The sequence below is a fragment of the Megascapheus bottae genome, chromosome 13 (assembly GCF_031878675.1).
Source record: "Megascapheus bottae isolate mThoBot1 chromosome 13, mThoBot2.hap1, whole genome shotgun sequence".
Classification (NCBI taxonomy): Eukaryota; Metazoa; Chordata; class Mammalia; order Rodentia; family Geomyidae; genus Megascapheus; species Megascapheus bottae.
The window spans coordinates 38,541,220-38,560,975 of record NC_143521.1 but is presented as its reverse complement, the minus strand read 5'-3'; the positions used below and the strand labels follow the sequence as shown (position 1 = coordinate 38,560,975).

At 39.4% G+C, this 19,756-nt stretch overlaps 1 protein-coding gene across 1 annotated transcript in view; it reads left to right on the top strand.

Annotated features, from left to right (window-relative positions):
* Positions 1–19,756, top strand: part of Wdr19 (WD repeat domain 19) — a 49,289-nt gene that overhangs the window by 1,736 nt on the left and 27,797 nt on the right. The window contains exons 2-14 of the mRNA XM_090343165.1: positions 1,083–1,168; positions 1,468–1,533; positions 3,961–4,086; positions 5,813–5,928; positions 9,374–9,489; positions 13,352–13,432; positions 14,260–14,372; positions 14,588–14,761; positions 15,579–15,649; positions 16,114–16,286; positions 16,382–16,496; positions 17,875–17,981; positions 18,494–18,616. Coding sequence (XP_090199291.1) covers positions 1,083–1,168; positions 1,468–1,533; positions 3,961–4,086; positions 5,813–5,928; positions 9,374–9,489; positions 13,352–13,432; positions 14,260–14,372; positions 14,588–14,761; positions 15,579–15,649; positions 16,114–16,286; positions 16,382–16,496; positions 17,875–17,981; positions 18,494–18,616 — 1,467 coding nt within the window. The remainder of the gene's footprint in view (positions 1–1,082; positions 1,169–1,467; positions 1,534–3,960; positions 4,087–5,812; positions 5,929–9,373; positions 9,490–13,351; positions 13,433–14,259; positions 14,373–14,587; positions 14,762–15,578; positions 15,650–16,113; positions 16,287–16,381; positions 16,497–17,874; positions 17,982–18,493; positions 18,617–19,756) is intronic.

Genomic DNA, 19,756 nt, shown 5'->3' with positions numbered 1-19,756 from the left:
AGACCCTGGGCTCAAGCTCCAATACCAGTATAAAAAAATAAATAGGAATTGAGATGTCATGTACCTAATATCCAAATGAAATACTTCATGATGAAATAAATATAACTTGTAGGCAAAGAAAGAAAATATTATTGATGTATGGACATATGTAAATCTTAAAAATCACTTAATGTTTTTATTAAACAAATCCATCACTTAAGATTTTAAACAGTTACACTGTTAAATTTAATTCCACCAAATCCATAGCATAGTTAAATTAAAAATGTACTTTAACTGGGCGCAGTGGCTCACTCCTATAATCATAGCTATTCAGGAGGCTGAGATCTGAGGATTATGGTTCAAAGCCTGCCTGGGCACTAAAGACCATGAGACTCTTATCTCCAATTAATTGAAAGTGGCACTGTGGCTCAATGGGTAGGACAGTAGCCTTGAGCTGAAAAGCTCAAGGACAGTACCCAGGCCCATTGTTCAAGCCCCACAACCAAGTACTTTAAATTGTTTTATCTTTAATGTGTACAAAACATGAAATTACACAAAAAAGTGGGGTTTTCTTTTTTTTTTTTTTTTTGCCAGTCCTGGGGCTTGAACTCAGGGCCTGGGTACTGTCATTGAGCTTTCTCAAGGCATGCACTCTATCACTTGAGCCACAGCACCACTTCTGGCCTTTTCTGTGCATGTGGTACCAAATAATTGAACCCAGAGCTTCATGCAAGCTAGGTAAGTACTCTACCACTAAGCCACATTCCTGGACTACACGAACTTTTTATACTAAATACTTTGTATGTCTTGTCTATAGCAACCACTGAGTTGATTGGTTTTGTTTTGCTTTATTGTTAACCTCGGAGGATAAACATTAATGTAAGCCTTTACCACCCACAATCCTTCCTTTTTTGATGATCTTGATTTTTGCTTGGATTTGACCTCCATGCTTGGATTTGACCTCAGATCCTCCCACTTGATACACAAGTACCTCAACCTGTGAGCAGCCTCCCGCCTCATGATCATGTTTTGTCGTCTTTTCTGATTAACCTCTAATTGTATGTGTCTTCAAAATTAAAGATTGTATTCTTTTTTTTTTTTAGCGCGTTTTCTCTCTGGTAGAAACACTTGGCACACCAATACAGTTTACCTGGCAAAAATTATCTGGAAACTTTCTGGCAGTAACAGGGTAAGAAACCCAGTGAATGTTTAAAATAATGGTTAAGTGTTCACATGCCCTTATTACCTGTACTTTACCTTATTATCTATTCAGCAGAGGTCCTGGGTGTGCTTTGTATGGCGGGAAAAGGAACATAACTCCTTCACTAACATCACACTTCATAGATCTTTTCCCTGAGGATAGGAAATTAGAATGTGGAAGTACGGATGGTAGCTTAATTTCGATAGATAGATAGATAGATAGATAGATAGATAGATAGATAGATAGATGTAGTATTTCAACTATTTTTATATTCTAATTACTTCCAGAGCAGATCACGTTGTGAAGATTTTTGATCGTCATGGTCAAAAAAGAAGTGAAATTAACTTACCTGGGTAAGTTAAAATTTACTTTACAAAATTTACAAGCTTGGTTGCTTAAAAGGTTGTGTTTTTTTTTTCAAAGTAGTCTTAAAATCAAGTAGAATTTTATAGTATAAATTACTTCCTGTGTTTTGCTTTCTCCATTTACAGAGAGACTGGCTTATTTATGACGTAAATAGTTAAGGAAATATATGTGTATATGGCATTGTTTATATATATATATATATATAAACATATAATCAAGGGAAAGCTTTATAAAAAGATTGTGAATCTAAAGGATGGTTTAATTACTGATATAACTTGTATTTACTTTTGTATTTCCTTTCTGATAAATTGTTACTTTCCACCTACCTTTTTTTTTTTCTTTGTATGTCCTGGGGCTTGAACTATGAGCCTGAGCTCTTCAGCTCAAGGCTAGCAGTGCTCTACCACTTTGAGTTACAATGCCACTTCAGGTTTTCTGGTGGCTAAGTGGAGATAAGAGTCTCATGAACTGTGAAAGGGTATCAATGTATGGGAATTAATGCACCATCTATCTGGCAAATATCATGTAACCCTTCTATTAATTACAAAAAAAGTCTCATGAACTTTTTCGCCCAGGCTGGCTTTGAACCACCATCCTCAGATCTCAGCCTACTGAGTAGCTAGGATTACAGGTGTGAGCCACTGGGGTCTAGGCTCAACCTACTTTTTGAAAAACAAAGACTTTATGTTGTCTACTTTTGAGATCCATTCTAAATTTAGCTTAGGTATTTGTAATTACTCAGTGTAGTTGTCACCTACATTAGTTATTCCAATAATCTCAGTAGTTACTAAGGTGTATAACATTCCTCTAGCAAATGGCTTTATGCTGTTGTTAAAATTCCCATCTGCTTTCTGTAGTTTGTTGACTTTTCTGCAAATCACGTATTTCAAGTCTTTTGGTCTCAAGCCTTCCCCACCTTCTGCCCTTTCCCACAATCTAATTCTACCATTTTGACATTTCCCATTGTTCTCTTAATTGTTGCTTCTAATTTTTATATTCTGAGGACCAAGAAGTTTACCATTGTTCTGTCTAAAATAAGAAAGCACTCAGTAAAAATCTAATTTGAGTAAATAGTATAAACTTCATTGCCTAATCTCTGACATCTATCTTGGTTACATAATTGTTTTACTATATTTATAATAGCTGAATCTGATTAAAAAACAAATACATGCTGTTAAAGTTTATGTTTTAATTGAAAGATTTTCATGCTTCTCACTTTAGTCTCAAAATTTCTGAGAATATAGGAAATTAAGATACCCAAATATATGTTAACAATTTGACAAAATAATTGAAGAAATTTCTACTTTAAGTGTAAATCAAGGTATGGTTTAGCCCATGTCCAAGAGCAGAATCTCAAAAAATGAAAAATAGCATTACAGAGAAGAGGTCTGGGTTTTTTTTCAAGATCTGATAAATTTTACCTTAAAAAATAATAACAAATTTTAGAATATTCTTAAGTAATAAGAATCCTGTTCAATGAGCATTTTCCTGCCTACAAGTTATAGCTTTAAGTGACCACTCTCCTTATTCCACAAAGATATGAAATGAACAGTTTCTGATCCCTTCAGAAGTAAATTTTCCCATTGTTTATGAGCCTATGTCTGACCACTTGCAGTTTATCTAGGCATACCTTTATTTCTTTCATTACTATAATGGGTTTGAACTAACAGCCTGTGCTCTCACTAGGCTTTTTCTGTTGACAGCTGCATTTATCACTTGAGCCTCTAGTTCCAGCTGCTTACTAGTTAACTGGAGATAAGAGTCTCAGATTTATTTGCCCAGGCTGGCTTCAAACCTCAGTTCTCAGATCTCAGCCTCCTGAGAAGTTAGGATTATAAATATGATGAGCCACCATTACCCATCTATAATTTTCCTCTCTGTAAATATGAGATTATTGTTCAAACCTTAATGTTAAAAATAACCTATAGTTTCTAGGTATGATTCGTTTGTTGTAGTGCTTATTGGAGTTGCCTTAATCAGAAGACTAAGCCCTTCATAGAATTCAAGAAAAATGTATTCATTTATCAGATACAAATTCTATTTAGAAGTGGAGAGTGGAGATATGGCTCAACACATAGCATGCCAGTCTTGAACAAAAAATGCCAAGTGAGACTGAACCGTTAAGTTCAAGCTCCCAGACTGACACGCAAAAAGAACAAATTATATTTAATATCGTAGATGGTATTGAAAATAGAATGTCAAAAAATTTCTACCACCTCAACAAAAATGCATAAGAAGAAATTAAAGTTAGCATTACGTAAGCAGTGAAAATTGCATTTCTCGTTTTGTGTTAATTAGCTTTTCAAAATACATCAAGTGGTCCTGCTAGGGACAAAAGTTTTAAATAGAGGAGCATGTGAGTTTCTTCTCTGTTAAGAAAACTATATAGTAATGTTTGGCCATCTTTTTAAAAGCAACTGTGTGGCTATGGACTGGGATAAAGATGGAGACATCCTAGCAGTGATTGCTGAGAAATCCAGTTGCATTTATCTATGGGATGCCAACACAAACAAGACCAGCCAACTAGATAGTGGCATGAGGTGAGAGTTTTTCTGGCTGTTCAAGGGGTGGTCTCCACACCTTAGTGTTTAATTCAGCTTATGTTTTGGGGTTAACATTATAAATTGTATATATAAATGGGGCACAAAACGATACTTCAACACATGCATACAGTGTATACTGATAAAGTTGTAACTGGCTTTGCCAATATTATTTTTAAATCTTCATTTATCATGATTATTTATAGGACTGATGCTCATATTTCTTGCTATTTTGACTTTAAAGATGCCTTGGGTTATTGTCTCATAAAAGCAAAGCTTTTTAATGTAATATTATATAGTAATTATGTGAAGTAATATATTATTGTAGATACTATATATTATATTATTTATGTATTATCCTTCTAATCTTATTTAGTTAATTAGAATAAAGCTATTATAACTATGAAATAGAAATATCTTCTGTATGGGTACCCATGGTTAACACTTGTAATCCTAGCTACTCAGGAGTCTGAGATCTGAGAATGGAGGTTTGAAACCAGCTCAAGTATACAAATCTGAGAGAATCTTGTCTTCAGTTAACCAGAGGGGGAAAAAAGCAGAAGGGGAGATACAACTCAAGGGACAGATCACCAACCTTTAGAAAAACAACAACAACAAAAACAGTACAGGAACGGGGGGGGAGAGGAGGAAAGGGAAAAGAGAGGGGAAAGAAAAGAAAGTTAGTTGCTCTCAGGAGGTTACACTAAAAGTGACAAAGATGAGACAAAATGTCTCTGGGGAAATATGTAGAGAGTAGCTGTGAGGATCATTGGTTCTAAGAGGTCCAGTTATGTAGTGAAGACTCATGGCTCTGCCCTTCATTTTCTGTATTGACTTTATTATTCGTCACATTCTGGTGGTTATTTGAAGATAAGCGTCTCTCAAACTTTAGTTCCCCAGGGTGGCTTTGAACTGCAATCCTCAGATCACAGCCTCCTGAGTAGGTAAGATTACAGGTGTGAGCCACCATGCCCTGCTTCCAGCCCCTTTTTGTATTGGTTATTTTTAAACTAAGTTGCCTTTCTACTTGAGCTTCCTCCATGTTACAGAGGATGAGGAGCACATGCCAGCACATCCACAGCGATTGTGGTTTCCCTTCAGCTGGGATAATAGGTGTGTGCCACTGTGCCCAGCTGGCTTGGGAAAGCATGGAGTTTCATCAGTGAAATTGTTGTTGTTGTTGTTTACCACAATTAGAGTTTAAAGTATCACTAAGTAGACAAATTATTATCCTGAGTCATCCTATGGTTTCAGATTTCATCATTACTGAGTTAAAGTCTATATTTATTGTAGATTTTTTCTTTGATATTAAGTCATCTTAAAGCATCTCCAAAACTTGTTTAGAACCTAATCTTTTTTCCTGAAGGCTTAATTGTAATTTTGTGCTTGAGTAGAGGTCAAATTTATTCATTGACTACTATAAAAAAATTAATTATGGGCCGGGAGTTTGGCCTAGTGGTGGAGTACTTGCCTAGCATGCACGAAGACCCGGGTTCAATTCCTCGGTACCCCACATACACAGCAAAAAGCCGGAAGTGGTGCTGAGGCTCAAGTGGTAGAGTGATAGCCTTGAGAAAGTCCAAGGACAGTGCTCAAGCCCTGAGCTCAAGCCCAGGACTGGCAAAAAAAAAAAATGATTATTTAGAGGTCATATTGTGACTTATCAAATAATGGATATCAAGTAATTGTTGTGACTTGTCAAATAATTTATATCTCGACATCACAGGGATGAAATGTCTTTCCTTGTTTGGTCAAAAGTTGGAAGTTTCCTGGCTGTTGGAACTATGAAAGGAAATTTGCTTATTTATAATCATCAGACATCTCGAAAGATTCCTGTCCTTGGTAGGTATAAACTGGAAACACTGCTGAATACTTGACATGTTTTAGCTCACTTTAAATTGGTAGCTTGGGATCCCTTAGTGCTGAAACAGAACTGTTTTAGCATGAACACCCTCCTGTGTCCAGTCTTACACAGCTAACTAGGAAGAACCACTTGTGCATACTGGAAATTTCCTGGGGTACATTGAAGAGCCTGAGGTCATCCTATGCTTCTGGACATCAACATATGAATAGCATGGCCTTCCTTTTCCTTTTACACACTACATTCTACCTCCGGACATAGCTAACTCATGCATGTCACTACCTACTGAGCCTGTGTGTGTGTTTATTTCAGCTATTCATTGTAGTTAACTTTATACTGTGCTATATCATATATTAATTTTGGCCCCTCCGGTAGACAGGTAAGAGCCTTTGGTAGCTCTTTGAATGGAGCACGTGCAGATTCCCTCTTTCTTTCCAAATGGCAGTTGTCCATTTTGGTGGCTTATGGTTCTATAGGTTTTTGTTTCCGGGTTCATAACCAGAAGGTGTTTGCTGTGGTTCCTTGTTTGACCTGGTGTCAGGCTCTTTGGCTCCTCCGAATCTCTAAATATTGCCATTGGCATCTGAATACCCTAGAAGAAGACAGTACTGGTTCCTTTTGTGGTAATGTTATGCTGCTGAGTTGGGGGGATACATGCTGACGTGCAGGAAAGGGAGAACTTACTCCCCGCTGCAAAGGTGGGAAGCCATGATAATACCACAGGAAACTTGAGAAAGTGCTGCTCCATTAAGAATAACTCCTTGTCTCAAATTATTTTCACATATATGTATCTCCTTAATATTTACTTCAATTTTATTTCTTATTATCTTCAGTTGTACAAAGAGCTTTCAACTCAATATGTCAAGTTACAGTACGACACGACTTTTTAAGCTTTTTAAATTTAGTAGTTATGCCAAGGCTTTCAATTCCAGAACTCAAGTTATTAGATTTTTTTTTTTTTTTGCCACTCCTGGGGCATGAACTCAGGGCCTGAGTACTGTCCTTGGCTTTTCTCAAGGCTAGCACTCTACCACTTAAGCCACCTCTAGCTTTTTCTGTATATGTGGTACCAAGGAATCAAACCCAGGTCTTCATGCATGCTAGGCAAGCACTCTACCACTAGGCCAAACTCCCCCCCTACCCCCCAGAACTCAAGTTATAAGTACAGTGCATTTTGATCAGTGTCACTCTTTCCATTGTTCCCCTATCTCTCCAAACTCCACTATCCCCTCCAGTCACCTAGTTTCATGTCCACATATGTACATTGACTCTTGTGACTGTATTCATCTACACATGCTCTCCCCATTCCTCAGCCTCTATTTTAATACCAAGCTAAGCCGTATTATTTATTTTACAGAGATCGACTCTTACCATATAAATGGTCTATTTGTTTTCAGTAGACATTTTGTTTTCTATTTATAGGTATATAGACTCTAGAAAGTTGGACACTTGAAGTCTAACAAAATAATTTGGTTAGGTACCAGTGGCTAATACCTGTAATCCTAACTACTCAGGAGGCTGAGACCTGAGGATGGCAGTTCAAAGCTGGCCGGTGCAAAATAGTCCCATGAGACTCTTATCTCTAATTAACCACTCAAAAACCAGAAGTAGTCTTGTAGCTCAAAGTGGTAGAGCTCTCATCTTGAGCACAAAGAGGCTCAGGGACAGTACCCAGGCCCTCTGTTCAAGCCCTACAAAAAAGTCTCATGGACTTTCCTGCCTGGGCTGGCTTTGAACAGTGATTCTCAGATCTCAGCCTTCTGAGTAGCAAGGACTACAGACGTGACCCACAAGCACCTGTCTACACTGAGTTTTGAGCAATGGAAGCAAAAGGGCCTGGGCATATTGGAAAAGATCTCCTCTCCCTTCCTTGGGCAAAGAAAAATACCTTTGGCATCTTTTCATAAAGACTTTTCCTTCTTAGTTTCATTGTGCCACCCAAGACCTTTAATCTATGATCAGTCAAATCTATATCCACAGCCTCTTCTCTGAATATGCCCTGCACTTTTGTGCTCTGGTCACTGAAATACTAGGTATGTCCTCAAAACTCCTGAACCTTTATCTCTTCTAAATGGAAATCTTACTCATCCAGGTGCTCATACTCTTCAATGACACATCTAGAAAAATAGTACTTCCAATGTAACATCACCAAAACCCTCCTAATCTACAGCTTGCCTCTTGTCATTGATGGCATTCTCTCATTTCCTGTTATGAGACCAAACTGAAACGTTACCCTGGACTCTTCCTTTCTCTGACCCTCCCTGTCTACTACCTCAGCAAGTCTCTTAGAACTACTTTCAGATGTCTCTAGGTATCATGGGAGGGCGCAGGTATTTTCCACATGGACTCCTGGACCCTCCTCTTCCCTGGCTTCCTTTTTCAGCTTTTGTCCTGCTATGCGTACTCTGGAGTTGCAGGTTTTACAGCGCTGGGTTCAACCAACCCCAGATGAGAAATACTCAGGAAAATAGATTGTACCTACACTGAGCATGCACAGACTTATTTTTTTCTCATCATTATTCCATAAATGATACGGTACAATTACTGACATTGTCCAACATAAATGATACAATTATTGACATTGTCTTGATATACTAAGTTGTCTAGAGAAGGTGTAAGTATCTAAGGAACAGGAGCTTCAGCAGATTTGGGGTCTCCCTGGAACCCATGCCTGTATTCTCAGCCTAGATGTGGAAGGAGCCTCTGCTTAGAACCCTCCAGTGGCTCTCCATCCCAGCACAAGCAAAGCTGCAGCCCTTACCTCCCTCTACTGCCCACTACAACCACTCACCTTTGCTCAGCTGAGCCTCCTGCAGGCCCCACCCACTCCTGCATCCCCATTTACTCTTTTTTTGTTTTTTTTTTGCCAGTCTTCAGGCTTGAACTCAGGGCCTGGGCACTGTCCTTAGACATTTTTTTTACATAGGTTCAGAAGCCAGGCCCAAAGGCAGGGCCTGAGCTGAAGAGCTTAGGGACAGCTCCCAGCCCCATGACTGACAGAGAGAGGGGGCGGGAGAGGAAGAAGAAGAGGGAGAGGGAGAGGGAGAGAAAAGGAGAGAGAGAGAGAGAGAGAGAGAGAGAGAGAGAGAGAGAGAGAGAGAGAGAGAGAGAGAGAGAGAGAGAGAGAGAAATTGCTGCAGGCTGGGTAATGTGACAACCAAAACTTCCCCAGGAACCTTTTTATGCTGAGCTTATGCTTATGTTCAGATAAAATGGTGGAAACAGTATTGTTACTCTTATATATACATAAACTGCTTTGTGAGATTTCTAAATCCCTCCTTTGTATATCAGCTATACCTACAGATCACATATTTATATGTATGTGCGTTTAGGGAATACTGAGCTAAGGGCTTCATGCTTGCTTTTTAATTTTTTGGAGACATTTGTGTGCTTATATGAAAATCCTCTTTTTTTTCCCCCTCTCAGGAAAACATACTAAGAGAATCACTTGTGGATATTGGAACTCAGAAAGCCTGCTCGCCCTCGGTGGTGAGGATAAGATCATTACAGTTAGCAATCAGGAAGGAGACACAGTAAGACAGGTAATGCAGCGGCAATACTTCTGTGGTCTGAGATGTTTAAACTTTTCCCAAAAGAGTTTATCAAGCTAAACTATAACAATTAAGTCTTTTGGTGAGATGTATTTATAATAATTCCATATTTAAAATGCCAGAAGCCTTTTTCTTTACCTGTTGTTAGGATTTTTTTTTTTTTTTTTGTGGGTCATGGGGCTTGAACTCTGGGCGCTCTCCCTGAGCTCTTCAGCTTAAGGCCACCACCTTACTCCTTGAGCCACAGCCGCATTTCCCGTTTTCTAGTGATTAATTGGAGATAAGAGTCTTGTGGACTTTAGTGCCCAGGCTGGCTTTGGACTGTGATCCTCAGATCTCAGCCTCCTGAGTAGCTAGGATTACAGGCGTGAACCACCACACCCGGCTTAAGAAAGTTAATTCTGTAGGTGAAAAATGTTCCTCTGTTGTGGTGAGCAGACCATACTATGATGAAAGTAGATCTTAAGAGAGATACCTGTAGAGCTGTAGAAATTGTTTGCTTCAGCAAGATTATTAGAAACTATAATTTAAAAAAAAACCCTTTTAATTATCTTTGAATTGTATCTAGAAGTTTCAATTTAACCTGTCAGTTTGTAAGTACAGTGCATCTTAGAAACCTTACTATTTTGATCATTCTGTTTTTCTGCTCATTTGAAACAGAATGGCAGAAACGTGTACTACAGCGCCCCTGCCTGGGCCCATGTTAGAGAGCACCAGTCCACAGTTGCATTTTTCCTCCTCTGAGTTATGACCTGAGAATGTTGTTTGAGAACATCCTAGGGTTCCTCCCCTGCTATTCTTTACACATGACACAGCCCACTGAAGTTGCTGTGTGGTGGAAAGCATGCCTGCCTTACAAGCCATTCTTCATTGGATGCCTCTCGGTGGTGATGAAGAGGTTTCTCCAGGAGAGTGAGTGTGTGTGTGTGTGTGTGTGTTTATTTTTAATAATCCTTTATTTAAAGGTATGCTCAAAGGAAAGTGACCAATTCTGCTGTCTCTGCACCTAAATGATAATATCAGCCTTCACTATAAGTACCATTAATGCGACAAGTGTCTAGAGCAAAAGGAACAGTCATACCGAGGGAATTTGTGTAAAACGCTGAATGCACCCCATAAATTCCTCTGATATTACAGCAGCCAGTATGCTTCTGAACCCATGTCTGCGTTGGTATTTTCTCCTTTTGTTTGCTTTTGCTATGCAGCTTCCTTGATTTACCTCCATGTATCTAAAAATACCTAGTGTGGCTGTGTTCATTTTTATTTCTCCCACTCAGCATATCTTGGTTCCTTGATCTGAAAACTACTGTCTCTTTTTACCTCTTCTGAATATATTTTCTCTTCTGTCCTTTCATAGTATCCATTAAACATATGTTATGCTTTCTCACATCTGATTCTCTTTCATAGTTGCTTTTTTGTCATTTTATAACTTTTGGTTTATTGTAGTGGATTTTTGCTTGCTAAGCAAGTTACCCCACCACTTGGCCTTAACTCCATCTCTTTATTGCTTTTAGTAATTTTGTGGATAGTGTTGAATTTATGCCTGGGCCGGCATGGATTATGATCCTCCTATTTATACTTCCTCTATAGTGAGGACGACAGGTATCTGCCACCATACTCAGCTTTTAATGGTTGAGAAAGGGATCTTTGAAACTTTATGCCTGAGATGGCCTTGTACCTCGATCCTCCCGATCTCAGCCACCCAAGTAGTTAGGATTACAAGTGAAAGTACCCTGCATTTACTTTTTCTTATCTATTCCATTTTTTTTTTTTTTTGCCAGTCGTGGGGCTTGAACTCAGGGCCTGGGCACTGTCCCTGAGCTTTCTCATGGCTAGTACTCTACCACTTGAGCCACAGTACCACTTCCTGCCTTTTCTGTGTATGTGGTACCGAGGAATCAAACCCCATGCAAACATGCATGCTAGGCAAGCACTCTACCGCTAGGCCAAACTCCTGGCCCTCCATTATGCATTTTTTGTTTTTTGGTGTTTTCGTTTTTTTCTTCATATATTTTTTATTGTAATTAATAAAAGGATAACATTATATTCACCAGATATAAGGTGCATTACCTCACATACATTGATACCCTTTCTAATGTCTTGGTCCCCATTTCCCTCCCTGTTTTTGTTTTTTCTTAATGGCTCTACTTTTAATTTTTGAAAATACTTTATGGTTCATTTATTAATTTCCCTGAAGTACAGGAATAGGCAAATTATGAAAAAATGGCCCTAATGCAAATGAGAAAAAAAATCCTCAAGCTTGTCATTAAAACCCTGTAAATGAAAGCTATACTATTCCTCACCTGTCAGACTGGCATAATTTTTTTTATAACAAGATCATATTCTGTTGGTAAAATTTTGAGTAAAACTGATATGCCCCTTTGGTGAGGCATTTGAAAGCTTTAACAAAACTACTTCCTAAAAGATGGTACTCTAACTAATTAAAGATATTCCCTCTCAAAAACAAATAAAAGAGCTGGGTGAAGAGGCTTATGTCTGTAATCATAGCTACTCAGGAGGCTGAGATCTGAAGGTTATGGTTCAAAGCCAGCCTTGACAATAAAAAAACAAAACAAAGCAACAACACCCAAAAAACAAGTCTGTGAAACTTATCTCCAATTAACTACCAAAAAACCTGAAAAGTACAGGCACAATAACCAGGCTCAGATTTCAAGTCCCACGACCAAGACCAACCAAGAAAAAAAAAAAAACAGAACATGTGATACAACCAGTGCCTCTTCTATAGCTCCACTACACAGCTTTCTCCTGCAGCACAACAGTACAGATGCACGTTCTACATCTGCCCACATTTTTAAATGTCTCCTTTCACACGTTAATGCGTTAAATTACTTTTTAAAGTATATTATGATCTCTGATCCTTCTGTAAATTTTAGAGCTGCTAACTTTTGCTTGGGATGGATGGTTTCTCTCTGGGTTTAGTAACATTGAACTTTGACCTCATCTTCAGCAGCGTTTGTAGAATTTTTTGAAGACATGGAAGCAGCTCTGGATTTGCTTTTGCCAAATATTGCAGGGATTTTTATGAGCCTGTGTCCTTCCACTTTTTAATTAACTGCTCACTGTAGGACTCTCAGACTCTTCTATGATTAATAGGGCCTCCTACTATAGAGAGACGAGGAGGGCAGGTCTCAGAAAGGAGTTGTCTTTGTTTTTTCTGACCCAGTACTCAGGCCAGCAAGATAAATAAGCTTCCTCCAATCTCAGCAACTGCTCTGTATTCAAAATTGGCTTCTGCCTACAATACCTTGTGTTCTGTCTGAACTTTACTTATGGTCCCTGTACTTTGTCCTTTTCTCCTCAATAATTCCTCTACCCACCTAATAAGCATAGATTCTGTTTTCATCCAGAACTTGTAAATAGAGATGTTCAATTCTAGCTGGGTGCTGGTTTCTTACTCCTATAATCTAGCTACTTAAGTAGGAGGCTGAAATCTGAGGATCACAGTTCAAAGCCAGCCCGGGCATGAAAGTCCATGAAACTCTTATCTCCAATTAACCACCAGAAAACCAGAAGAGGTGCTGTGGCTCAAATGGCAGAGCGATAGCCTTGAGCTGAAGAGCTCAGGGACAATGCTCAGGCCCAAAGTTTAAGCCCCACAACTGGAAAAAAAAAAAGAAAAAAAGGAGATGTTCAGCTTTTAGTGTAGCTTTAGTCAGAAATGAAGCAAGTTATCTCTCTGGCTATGTTGAGAATGAATATGAATGCTTATATGTGGGAAGAATTGAACCCAGGGCTTTGTACATGCCAGACATGTGCTTGACCACTGAGACTCAGCCTCTGTCCCCATGTGAATAGTGGATATATTCATAGCAATGATGTTTTTACCCCGTAGACATCTGTGAGATCAGAGCCAAGTGACATGCAGTTTTCCATGAAGAAGATGGATGATCGAGGTTTTACTGCAGAAAACACAGTAAGAATCTAGTCCATGCCTGAAACCCTCCAGTAATTTTGTCTATGACTGCCTTTCTCCAGATGGTTCAGATCTTCATAAATACATTTTGTTCATCATTGACTAAACTATCCTAGGCCTCAGTCTCTCAGGCCTAAAAATGGTTTTCACTCCTATCAGTCCACTAGGACTGTGATTAGAAAGCCTCCTGTACAGGAGGTAAAATTATAGGGATCCCTTGCTGAGCACTGTCCTTGGACTTTCTCAAGGCTAGAGCTCTACCACTTGAGCCTCAGCACCACTTCCGGCTTTTTTCTACATGTGGTACCGAGGAATTGAACCTGGGTCTTCATGCATGCTAGGCAAGCACTTTAACCACTAGGCCAAACTCCCGGCCCCTCAAGTGTCACTCTTAGACCAAATAAATAATACACTCTTTTTCCTACATAACAGAGTGATAGCTTCCACTAGAATTGTCACTGGATGTTAGCATGATGATATGATTTAGCTACACTGACCCTGGAAGAATGGCCAGTGATGATATAAAAGCTTATGAAAGCTTGTCCAAGGGGTATAGACCTATATTCCTAAATGGCTCACAGGCAGGGTGCCCTCTTAAAGTAGTTCAAAGAATACATTGAACATTTGTGAAGCCACTGATCCTCCACCAAAGTGTACATCTGCTGATTTTTAAAATGCCAGTCACATTATCTTGCTGATTATAGCATATGGCATATCTATGTTTGTCTTATTGTTCTCATAAATGAGTTTCAGCTGTTTGGATTTGCTTGTTAAATCTCTTCTCAAAGTACTAAGTCATTTCCCAATCTTCTAATGTTTTCTGGCAGATAAGTGTGGTGCTTGGCAAGAAGAGTTTATTTCTCTATTATCTGAACGAACCTGAGAACCCAGTGGATGTGGAGTTTCAGCAGCGGTACGGCAGCATTGTCTGCTATAGTTGGTATGTACAACAGGGCCTCTCTGTGCTATTCCTCACTGGCTGTCTTTTGTTTCCTCTGTGAATATTCAGTCTGTGATTTAGAATGTAAAGCAACCTGACATATTGTCTAGTACAGCCCTTGGTAAGTTTTAACCCTCTGTAATTCCCTCATTTAAGGTGCTTTCTGATTCATCATATCACCAGTGTCACCATATTGTTGCCTTCGTTACCCTCAGGTATGGGGACGGCTACATCATCATTGGATTTTCACGTGGGATTCTTGTGGTCATTTCAACTCATATTCGAGAAATTGGGCAGGAGATATTCCAGATTCGTGATTATAAAGACAGTCTAACCAGTATTGCCTTATCACAGAGTCTGAACAAGGCTGCTACATGTGGAGATAACTGGTAAGTTGCAGCTACTCAGCCAGATTGCCTAGAAAAAAAAACAAACAAAACAGGAGAACACGCAAGATTTTGGTGACACCCATTCTTTCTTGGATTTTTAGAACATATATGCAGTGAAAATCTTTCTTCCTTCCTTTCACTGGTACTGGGGCTTAAACACAGAGCTTTATACCCTCATTCAACTTTTTCATTCATGATTGAAACTCTACCACTTGTGCCACACCTCTGTTACTTCTGGCTTTTTCCACTGGTTAATTGCAGATAAGAATCTCAGATGCCTGGGGGATGGCTCAAGCCTGCAATCATAGCTACTCAGGAGGCTGAGATCTGAGGATCATGGTTCAAAGCCAGCCCTGGCACTCTTATCTCCAATTACTAGAAAATGAGGAGTGGGGCTTTTTCTCAAGGAGTAGGGCAGTAATCGAGCCTAGCTAGAAATTCTAACACTTTTTTTTTGCCACTCCTGGGGCTTAAACTCAGTGCCTGAACACTATCTTTGAGGTTTCTCAAGGCTAAAGCTTCTACCACTTGAGCCTCAGCATCTCTTCCAGCTTTTTCTATGTATGTGGTACCAAGGAAGCAAACCCGGGTCTTCATGCATGCTAGGCAAGCACTTACCACTAGGCCAAACTCCTGGCCCCTAACACTTTTTAATCTAATAAATGGACCTGTATATCAGTGGGAGACCATTGACAATTCCATAGCTCATAGTGGCATGCGTGTCTGTGTGTGTTTAGGAATTTTAGAAACTTCCTTTGTAGCTAACTTAGCATGATTCATGTGTATTGAAACCATATCTTATTTCTTACTTTTTCAGTGTTAAAATCCATGACTTAACTGAATTAAAAGACATGTATGCCATCATCAACCTGGATGATGAAAATAAAGGTATGATTTTACTGAAAAGAAAAAAGCTCACAGATGTGATTTTAGCTCTATAGAGAGAGCCACATTGCATTTGTTACCAAGGGATTTCATTCATTGTAGGAGGAATGAAATAAACTTTTTTCACTGGACTCCCTGAAATTGTCTCCTTATTACAGTAATTCTGTCAAGGTATGCTACCTGACAGGAGAATAGTATAGGTACACCTGGATCCAGAGATTTCCAGTGAATTTCTTTTTGACCCAGGAATAAAATAAAGACATTACCTTCCCTTTGAGCCAAATCAGATGAGACAGTTCATATTCCTCAAGCAATCCATGGTGAATTCCCTACCTTCCATAAAGACTAAGTTAGTAAAGAGAATATTTGATGATTTGTAAGTCTCTAGTAGTCGACACAAGAATATTTGCTGCTTGCTGCAGCATGCTTTTGTTTTTGCATGGTCATTCGTTTGTGAATGGTTTCAGGGCTGGGAACCTTGTCCTGGACAGATGATGGCCAGCTGCTGGCACTCTCTACCCAAAGGGGCTCACTGCATGTTTTCCTGACCAAGCTGCCAATTCTCGGAGATGCCTGCCAGACAAGGATCGCATATCTCACCTCTCTTCTGGAGGTCACCGTGGCCAACCTCATTGAAGGAGTATGAAAATGGTGTTCTTTTTCTTTTCTTGTTTTAATTCAGTCAAAAACTGAATCAGTGATTGACACACTAATGATTACTTCTCTGCATTACAGGAACAACCAGTGACAATCTCTGTGGATGTGGAACCCAACTTCGTGGCTGTGGGTCTTTATCATCTGGCTGTAGGCATGAATAATCGAGCTTGGTTTTATGCCTTAGGGGATAATGGCAAGTCTAAGTCCATTAGTTGTATTTTGATCTAGCATATAAGCTCTGCTGTGCTTCATATTTGGGAAATGCTGAAATTTCCGTGTATGTGTGTATTTGTGTTTGTGCATATGTGTGCTGGTTCTGGGGCTTGAACTCAGGGCCTTCTATTCTTTTTTTGTACTGATTTCTGGGGCTAGAACTCTGGGCCTGGGTGCTATCCCTGAGCTTTTTTTTACTCAAGACAAGCTCCTAGTTCTCTACCACTTGAGCCATAGCTTTACTTCTAACTCTTTAGTGGTTAATTGGAGATTAGAACCTCACAGACTTTCCTGCCCAGACTGGCTTCAACCTACGATCAGATTTCAGCCCCCTGAGCAGCTAGGATTATAGGTGTGAGCTGCTATCTATTATCTGGGCTTTGCACTCTAACTTAGCTTTTACACTCAAGGCTGGTGTTCTAACATTAACTCATACTTTCACTTCAGCTATTTGCTGGTACCTTGGAGATAAGTGTTATGGAATATTCTTCCCAAGTTAGCCTTGAACCACAATCCTCAAATCTTGACTTCCTAAGTAGCTAGGATTACAGATTTAAGCCACTGGTTCCTAGCTGGACGTTTATAAGACCATGACTTCATTTTGTTCAGACATCTTTTCTCCTAACCTGAATGGCTTTGTGAATCCTCAAAAGTTTCAAATAATTTGAAAAGATTTTTAATCTTTCCCTTTGTGGTAAAGGCAACTGCCTGCCTTATATAAGTGGGCAGAATCTGAGCTTTGGAATTAAAGAGGTCCTGGGTTCAATTTCTTCTGTCTCTGATCTAAGTGATTATAGCCTGCTTACTTTCACCCTATGAGTTTGCTTTTATCATCTGGGAAATAAGGAGGATTCAGTGAAATAGAATACCCTCTCAGGTCACCAAGGGCTCTGCCTTGCAAAGTATTACTTGCCTGTAAGCAGAGGAGGGAAGCTTGATGTTCCGCTCCCCGCCTCTTTCTCTCTCCACTTCTTCCCTTCCTCCTCTACACCCTTTTTCTTTCTTTCCAATTTTTTCTTCTTCTCTCCACCCCCCACCTCTCATCAGATGACCCCTCAGACAGAAGAAGCTGAGAAGTATTCTGTTTAGTAGACAACGGGTGAAGCTTCATCTCACTTAAAAGCTGATTTTGTGTGTGACCTTATTTTCTCTTCTCTTGATTTATGCGAACCATTTTGGAATTCCTGAAGGTAAATGTACAGAGCCAGTAAGAGTTTTGTTTTGTTTTAGAGTGGCTAAAGGTTTTAAGTCCACAAGACCCTTGCAAAGGCACATGCATGGTAAAAGTTATTTGCTGTCAATTATTTGAGCTAGTTTTGCCTGTATTTTAATATGTCTCATTTTTACAATTGCTACAGGTGTAAGAAAATTAAAAGACATGGAGTATCTGGGGACGGTGGCCAGTGTGTGCCTTCACAACGACTACGCAGCCGCGCTTTTCGAAGGCAAGATCCAGTTACATTTGGTAAGTGCTCCAAGTGTCATAGCAAGAACTGAGGTCAAGGAGCAAGTGTGTGCAGACTAGCTCCACAGGCCAATGTGGGAAAGGATAAACAAAACCCGCCCCCTTCTGTCTGAGGTATTCAACTGACCTTAGAGCGTCATTCCCTAGACATTTGGTAAATAGAAATAGTGCTACTTTAACAATTGTTATTGCATGCGTGAGCCACGGCTGCTCAGGAGGTTGAGGATCAGAGTTCAAAGCCAGCCCTGGCACTAAAGAACGTGTGACTCTTATCTCCAATTAACCACCAGAAAACTGGAAATGGTGCTGTGGCTTAAGGGTGGTAGCCTTGACCTGAAGAGCTCAGGGACAGGGCCCAGGCCCAGAGTTCAAGCCCCACAACTGATTTTAAAAAAGAAAAAGAAAAAAAAAAGAATCTGAATATATAATTGAACTTGAGAAAGGGAGATTTCTTCCTCCAGAAGTACAGCGAGTTTACTTAAATGTCTGGACTACTGTTCTTTATATTGTAGATAGAAACTGAAATCCTGAATGCTCAAGAAGAACGCGAGACTCGGCTCTTCCCAGCAGTAGATGACAAGTGTCGTATTTTGTGTCATGCCTTAACAGGGGATTTCCTCATCTATGGGACAGATGTATGTATTATCTCCTCTAACATAGAATGTAGCAAGTTCTCATTTTTTACTTTATCTTGCTCAGATTTCTGTATTTTATATTTGGGTTTGTGCAAGTTCATTGCTAATACATATTATATAATTTGCCTTTTTTTTTTGCCAATACTGGGATTTGAACTCAAGACTTCACATTGAGCCATACATATAGCCCTGTGTTTTGCTGGGTTTTTTGGAGCTGAAATCTCATGGACATTTCTGCCACAATTCTCTAGAGCTCAGCTTCCTGAATAGTTAGGATTATAGACGTGAACCACCGGAGCCTATTGATGGTCTTGTTTGTATTTTGTCTGAAAACTAATTTTCTAATTTGCATATTAATGTGACAGATTTGAGATCATTTTATTTGAAAGTTTCTCCTCATAAAATATTTATAATTTTCTATGTGTAAAAATATTAGAAGTGGCCAGGTATTGGTGCTCAGGCCTATAATCCTAGCTATTCAGGAGGCTAAGTTCTGAGGATCACACTTTGAAGCCAGTCTGAGTAGGAAAGTCTATAAGACATTTGTGTGTGTGTGTGTGTGTGTGTGTGTGTCTGTGTCATGGGGCTTGAACTCAGCCTGAGCGCTGTCTGAGTTCTTCAGCTCAGGGCTATGGCCCTACCCCTTGAGCCAAGCCCCACTTCCTGTTTTGTATGTTTTCTAGAGGTTAATTGAAGATAAGAGTCTCAGGTTTTGAACCTTGATCTTCAGATCTCAGCCTCCTGAGTAGCTAGGATTACAGGCATGAGCCACTGCACCCGGCAGAAAGTCTGTAAAACTCTGATCTCCAGTTAAATAACAGAAAAAGCCAGAAGTAGCACTGTTGCTCAAGTGGTAGAGTGCTAGCCTTCAGCAAAAGACGTTCAGGGGCAGCACCCAGGGCCAGATCTCTAGCCTCAGTTCCAGCAAAAAAAAAAAAAGAATTAACTTAAAAATTAGAAGTGCTATCCTATTAAATTACCTCTATCTTCCCATTTCATTTATTCTTCTGGGCCTATATCTTTCACATAAACCAGATATGATTCTTAAATTGTGCTTTCATCAAAAATATTAGCGTTTTTATCTTAAAATTAAGTATGTTTCAGTATTGAAAATATCAATATTTTCTTGAGCATACCTTA